Genomic DNA, 7,226 nt, shown 5'->3' with positions numbered 1-7,226 from the left:
TCAGAAGTGAGAACAGTTGCTAAATGAACACTCACTGATCTTAGAGTTATACATGCAATTACAACACACATGAGGCTTCTCAGAAAGAGAGAAAGGAACATGAGAGAATGCAGGAAGTAGAATGCAGTGTGTGAATAGCTCATTCTCACAATGACATCTCAGACAAGGCATACAAGTCTTATACCTGCAGGTGTAAAAGAGTATGATATCTGTGTTTCTGTTCTCAAAAACACAGATATCTTTCACCTGCACTATGAAGTCAGACAACAGATGTCAGAGAATAGGCTAATACAGATTGATCATCTCAAAGAAATTCATCAGAGCAGATGTTCTCATGATGTTGAACTTTACAGTTATAAAAAGTTTCTTAATGTCTGTGAATATTATGACTTCATACACAGTAAAATCTATAATAATTTCTTCTAAGAACAGGAAAATCAGCATCAGAAAGATAAAGATGAAAAAGAAGAAAAAGACTTATAATTTTAACACTGTTGAAGAGAGAGGTGATTCTCTGAGATGAATGAACAATTATCTTATCACAAATATTTAAAATGAATGTAATAATCAGCATTCACAACTGAACTTCAGATAGTTATGTTATACACTGTCTTTGTACAATAAATTATTCTAGAGGTCAGTAAGAAGAGTGAGAGTGTATACACTGAGAAATATGATTCATTAAGTCTATGCAACATCTTCTTGAAACAGAGAGAGCTGATAATAAAAGCAGAGATGATAAAACCAGAAGTGACAGAAGTGAGAGTCATGAGAACAGAGGTAGCAGAAGCGGGAGAACCAGACACAGAGACAAGTATAGAAGATTGAGAAGTGGCAGAGAAAGAAACAGAGAGAGAAGTAGTAGAGAAAGAAGCAGCAGAAGAAATAAGAAGAAATGCAGAAAACTCAGTCACATATAACATGAGCAATTTCTTCATTATCATGTTCTTCAAGTTCTCAATCAAGAATACAATATTGAGTTCACTATCATCAGCAGATGTGAATCTGTCAACATATGAAAATTCTATACAAATAAAAACAAATATATCAGCATCTGCATTCATATAAAATCATGTCAGAAAACATGATCAGAAACTCACTGAGAAGAGAAACAGTCAAGAGTGTATAAGAAGATGAAGAAGATGTGTCATCATTTATAATAATACATTATTCTGATAATTATTAGAAGATAAACAAGTTCTGATCACATTTCACAACATGTTACACTTACTGCTAATGAACTGCCTGGTATAAGCACTACAATGATGCTTATTATGAGAATGAGAGGCTATTATCAGAAACACATATAATGTGATAGATGAACAGATAGAAAGAGTTGAATAGAAGAAGAGGTAGAAATCTTGAATGATAGTGATGTTCAATGATGATGAAATGAAGAAGATAATTGAAGAATGAAAAAAGTTAGTTAATGAGTGATGTAATATAGTAAAAGTTTCTCTGTAAGAGTGTATGCAGAATGCTAGCTGAATCAGGAATAGGTCACACAATTGTGAAACACTAGTGGTGAGCTAATCTGCATGAAGCTAGAGTGTATGACATGGTCATGTGAGCGTGACTGAATCTGGTGAGAGAGGATGTGGTTCAGAAGAACATACGACTGTCGGATAATAACGCGGCCGCTTCCGAACTACTAGCGTACGCGTATGAATGTAAAGAAGGGGCCCTAGCGGCCACTAATTAATTTTAGCGTACGAGATTCAATATATAAGAAGCCGGCGTACGCCTGTAATCATACGCTGGCTTAAGCAACCTTTGAATCACAAAATATCATTACTTTTCTAAATATAGATTATAATTTATATAATTTTAATTATAAAAAAAATATAAAATATAAAAAAAATATAAAATCTCTCTATATATTATAGAAAAATCAACTTTTCCAAGTAAAATGCTCTGTAACATGACCTCATATAATATTATATACATCTTATTAAAATAAATTCATCTGAACAGCCAGCTCTGCAGTCTGTACAGCTCTGATATTAATCTTCATTCTTTTCTTTACAGATGTTCTCTACTGTATTTACATTCTTTATACTCTTCTCTACATTCATTTCAATCTATATATTTATTAATATACTCATTTCATGCGCTGCTGCTCAGCATGTGAGAATTCTCATCCTCTCAGCATGTTTAAATGGCCTCAATTCAATGCATTATTCTGTACATGCTCTATGTGCTGTCAAGCTCAACATTGTGCATGTCAGTCATGTTCAGTTCAAACCTCTCATCTGTCATTGAGAGATGTAGCTGCTTTTGTACTCAACTCACAACAAGTTGAGCTGTTGCACTGTGATACATGCTGTGAAGACTGTTCATCTCATCTGTTTCATACTGTCAATCAAGTCTTCAAGAACTGCAATGACTGTCAGGCTCTCAATCATGAACATGTCTGTAATATCAAATGCTGTTATTTGACAGCTGCTGCAGCAGTTGCTGCAGCAGATGAGCCTGCTGATCATATACATACAGATTCATCAGAGCAGCCGGCTCTTGATGATCTTAACACTTGAACTGACTCAACTACTTCTGAATCAGCTGTTAATTCTTTAATCACTTATAATCACTGATCTGTTCTCTGCAGCTTCTGCTTCTATATTCATTACTGTCAATCACTTGATTTTGACTGAATGACGAATGCTGACAGAAAAGCTTCAGTGACAACCGCTCCACCACGAACTCGCTCGATTTTTCGAATAAGAACCCGCCGATAGATCCATCGAAAAGCCCTCGATCATACGAGCATTCTGACCCCATCGCCGACCGCATACCCTGTGTGGTGGTGGAGTTATCCAGCCAAATGTGAACCGGACGTTGTTCGAAGCTCCTGTGTGGGATTATCCCCCGCTCTCCCCTACCACACCACAACCCCGGGCCAGAGTGCCATACAAATTGTAAGGTGAAGTGACCTAGCCATATGCACCAATCTTCTCGATTTTGGAAGATCCCCGACCTGTAGTTGTGGAGATATCCGAGGAGCGACCTCCGCGAAAACCCTGTCCATCTTTGATGTTCCAAAACACCAACGCCAAGTCTCACCCTCGTACCGCCCTTCCCAATCTGGCCCATCCCCGGCAGAAAAATACAAAAAGATACCTCGGCGATAATATCAAGCACATAATCAACAGACTCTTCTGAAGTGCAACCTCCACGGTCCGTCGCCAGTGTATCTAGACTTCAACACCAAGTCTCACCCTTGTACTACCCCTCTCAATCTGGCCCATCCCCAGCAGAACAATACAAAAAGATACCTCGGCAACAGCATTCAATACATAACCAGTGGACAATGAGTCAACAGCACATCAACAACTATAAAATCAGTATATTCCAAGGTCTGACTGAGCCTTTGATCCCTGCACAGTGAGATATATTAAATCTAGTTTTAATATCTCAATATTCAATAGATTCTGCAAGGAATTGAGAACAGCAACACTAGGTTTCTATTGAATTTGAGAATTAACTCTATATTGATATAATCATTGACAAAGTCTTCTATTTTAAGATATAAATAACCAGTTTCTCTACATCCCGCTGACAATATTTACATTATTATATAGAAACAGACTTATATTCTCTATAATATCAAGACTCTGAAGAGAGAAAGTCTTGATAGAGAGTATACAGTAGTGTATATCTTAGCAGTTTCTATCTCATTCTTCTGCAGCAGTTAATGCAATAAAAGAAAAAAGATCTTAGAAATAGTTTTTTACTTCTCTTGAAAAAGTAAGGTGTTTTTCTCTGGGTTTTACACAATATTCTTACAAAGAATTAAAAACAGAGTTGTTTTCTGTCATAATTTCATATTCTTTTAAGTAAGAATTACTTTTTCAGTGACTGAAGAGCTTTCATTAATACTTAATTCTCTTTTACACTCTTTATTGACTGATTTGAGTTGCACACTTGTTGTATGAGAAGAATTGAATGATTTAGAATAAAATTGAATAGTTTTAATCAATTTCTCTGCAAAAAATTGACTTATTTTTTATCAGTTTTTCTCTCAAAAACTGTCATATCATCTGATTTATTATCAATTGATATCATACTTTTCCTCACTGTATCTCAAGAAAGAGTTTGTAAAGATTTTATTGATTTATCTTAAAAATTACTTTTAGTTTATTAGATTCTCTTCAAAAATCTAACCTAGTTACTGAACTAGTGTGAAAAAAAATCAGATGTTTTATACACAAAAGTCTTTCATTCTTCTTTTGAAACAGTCTGATCAACTTTTCAATTGAAAATAGACTAATAAATCTCTCAACTGAAACAGTCTGATCAACTTTTCATTTGAAAATAGATTAATAAATCTCTCAATTGAAACAGTCTGATTAACTTTTCATTTGAAAATATACTGATAAATCTCTCAATTGAAACAGTCTGATTAACTTTTCATTCAGTGAGTAAAATGAGTTCAAGAGTACACTCAGTTGATGTGGAAAAAGATGTTTTCCCAGATGCCATTTCTGAGATTGAAATTCTAAAGAGAAGAAAGAAGGAAGAAATAGAGAAACAACAAGTTCTCAAAATACAGGAACTGGAAAAAGCAAGCAAAATTCTTAGAAAACAGTGTCTGAGTGAGGAGAATGAAGAAGTTCTGTTAATTCTTCATACTCAGGCTAGACAACTACAAGAAGTGATCAAGTTCAAACATGGAATTTCAAACACAATTCAAAAAACATTGAAATCTTTCAGTACAGTCACTGACTCTTTTTCATCTTCTACTTCTTCATCTTCTTCTTCAAATCAGAAGAAAATATATGCTTAAGTAGCAGAATCTGCTGTCTTCAAATCTGCTAGTTCAAAATCTGCTCAAAATTCTGAGAAAACTGAGAAGAATATTTCTCAGATCTCTGTTCATAGAAAGGAAAAAAAAGAAATGCAAAAAGAGAAGAACTTTCAAATCTTCAGAAATAGAAGACTTATTCTCAAAGTCTCAAATCAGAAGAGCTTGCAAAAAAACAAGCTAAACTCAAATCTTATTTTCAGAATTAGAAATGAAATTAATCAGCAGTTCTTTTCTCAGTTAATGACTGATATTGAAGTTCAAAAATCAGTCATAGCTTCAATTGAGTCATCTTTCTTTGAAAACTCTATTATTTTGACTACAATGCCTGAATTCAGTGCAGAATTTCTCATTCAGAATGAGAATCTCTGAAAATCAGTAATAGAATCTCTACTGAATACAATAATTCTATCTGAAAGAGATGAAAAGTGGGACAAATTCATTCTTTATGATATTCCAGTTGAAATTTTTGACTGTGAGGAAGAAATGCTGCTTCTTAAAAATGAATTAGAAGAATACAATTCTATTCAACTGAGAAAAGAGCCTGTATGACTTAATTCAATTGAGTTCAGACAGAGCAGAAGAAATGCCTCTGTTCTAGTATATACAAAGACACTTGAACAATCAAGAATCTCTGAAGTAAGAGTAGCAGGTTTGAAAATGAGAGTTCATGAATACAAAGATTCAAGAATGAATCTCAAAGCTCAAACACAGTGTTCAAACTGTCAAAGATATGGACACTTTGCAATCTCTTGTTTCAGAGACTCAAAATACACATTCTGTGCTAGAGATCACAAAACTAGTGAGCATAAATGTGAAACATGCTCAAAAAGAGATGAAATATGTCAATATACTCTGCTTAAGTGCTTCAATTGCAAAGAAAAACATGCATCTAGCTCAAAAGAATGTGTATTTGCTCCAAGAACTCAGAAGAACTGGAGAAAAGATGAAGCTCAAAGTGAATCTAAAACTGAAGAGAAAAGTCAAGCTAGTAAATTCACAACTGCAAGCTTAAAAAGAAGAAACTCTCAACTATCTAGGTCTTCAAACTCCAATTCTCCAGCTAAATGTAAACAGAATTTGAATTCTCAAATACCTGTTAAGATTAGAGAATTGAGAAATGACTCTGATAATAAACTAGATAGAATGTAAGCAGTTGAGATTCCTGCTTTTCAAAATAGTTATAATTGACTATCTGATGATAGTGATTAGATTCTACTATATCTTCACTCTCTTTTAGTATGAATGTACAACAAAAACAACAAAAAAAGTTTAAAAACTCTTCAAAAATCACATTTATTTAAAATAATGTGGATAGAAACTCAAATTGCATTTATTCTTGTCTTCAGATTGTATTTGAATAAAAAGTTGACTTTGTACTTCTTCAAGAATCAAATTTTGATACTGAGCAAAAGTACATCATTTCTCATCCAAGCTATTACTGCTTTCTTCCTGAAAAATCTGAGATAAAATCAAGAGTAGCAATCTATGGGAGAAAAAGATCAAGATATCAATTTAATCTGAGATTTGATATCATATCTGACTCTGACATTCTAGTGAGTGACATTATAGATAAAGATAATGAGTTTGATACTATTCAACTTATAAATATCTATAATGAAAAATCATTGAAAGAAAACAACAATACCTGGACAATTGATAGAGGATTTTTGAATATAACTCCCTTAAAAAACTCTATAATTGTAGAAGACTTCAATGCACATCATCCCTGATGGAACTCAGAGTGCACAAGAGTAGTAAGAGTAGATAAACTGGTTGAATAAACTTTTAAGCATTCAATAGATTTAGTTAACAAGTCTGATCAACAAACATTCTTTAGAAAAGACATGAAATAGAAATCTATTATAGATCTAACTTTCATGTCACAAAATCTAATTGAAAAAAGACTTATAAACTGATTTATTGATTCAAATGAAACCTCAGAATCAGGTCATGAGATCATTCAATTTGATATTGAACTGAGTGAAAAACAAAGAAGTGAAAATCCTCTTCTCTCTAATCAGTATAACTTTGAAAAAGCTGATTGAAAAGCAGTTGAAGAAAGAGTAAAACAGCTGAAATCTGAAAGACAGAGTGAGCTCTATTGAAATCAAAGTCAAGATATATCAAATGAAATGCTTGAGAATAGAGTAAAGCTGATTACATCTATTCTTCTAACAAGTATTAAAGAAAATATTTCAAAGAAAAAGTCTTCTGAGTATTTCAAACCTTGATGGAATGAGAATATCACTTCTAAAAGAAAGCAATTAGTCACTGCTAAGAGAGATTGGAAGAATCACTTAATATCTGATGAAGAGTTCAAAGCTATTCAAAATGAATATTTTTCAGATATTAAAAAAGTCAAAACAGATTGCTGAAACAAATTTCTTGAAGAAGCATAAGGAAAAGAAGTTTTCAAAGTCTT

At 33.3% G+C, this 7,226-nt stretch overlaps 1 protein-coding gene across 1 annotated transcript; it reads right to left on the bottom strand.

Moving 5' to 3' along the window:
• Positions 1-2,574: 2,574 nt before the first annotated feature.
• On the bottom strand, positions 2,575-3,214 carry BDCG_17231 (uncharacterized protein; the record flags this gene model as incomplete). The annotated part of the gene is made up of 1 exon (XM_045426376.1): positions 2,575-3,214. Exon 1 carries the CDS (start codon positions 3,088-3,090, stop codon positions 2,575-2,577), a length of 516 nt encoding a protein of 171 aa, XP_045281514.1. The 5' UTR covers positions 3,091-3,214.
• Positions 3,215-7,226: the final 4,012 nt, after the last annotated feature.

Source organism: Blastomyces dermatitidis (assembly GCF_000003525.1).
Source record: "Blastomyces dermatitidis ER-3 genomic scaffold supercont1.6, whole genome shotgun sequence".
NCBI classification, from domain to species: Eukaryota; Fungi; Ascomycota; class Eurotiomycetes; order Onygenales; family Ajellomycetaceae; genus Blastomyces; species Blastomyces dermatitidis.
This window is presented reverse-complemented; position numbering and strand designations above follow the sequence as displayed.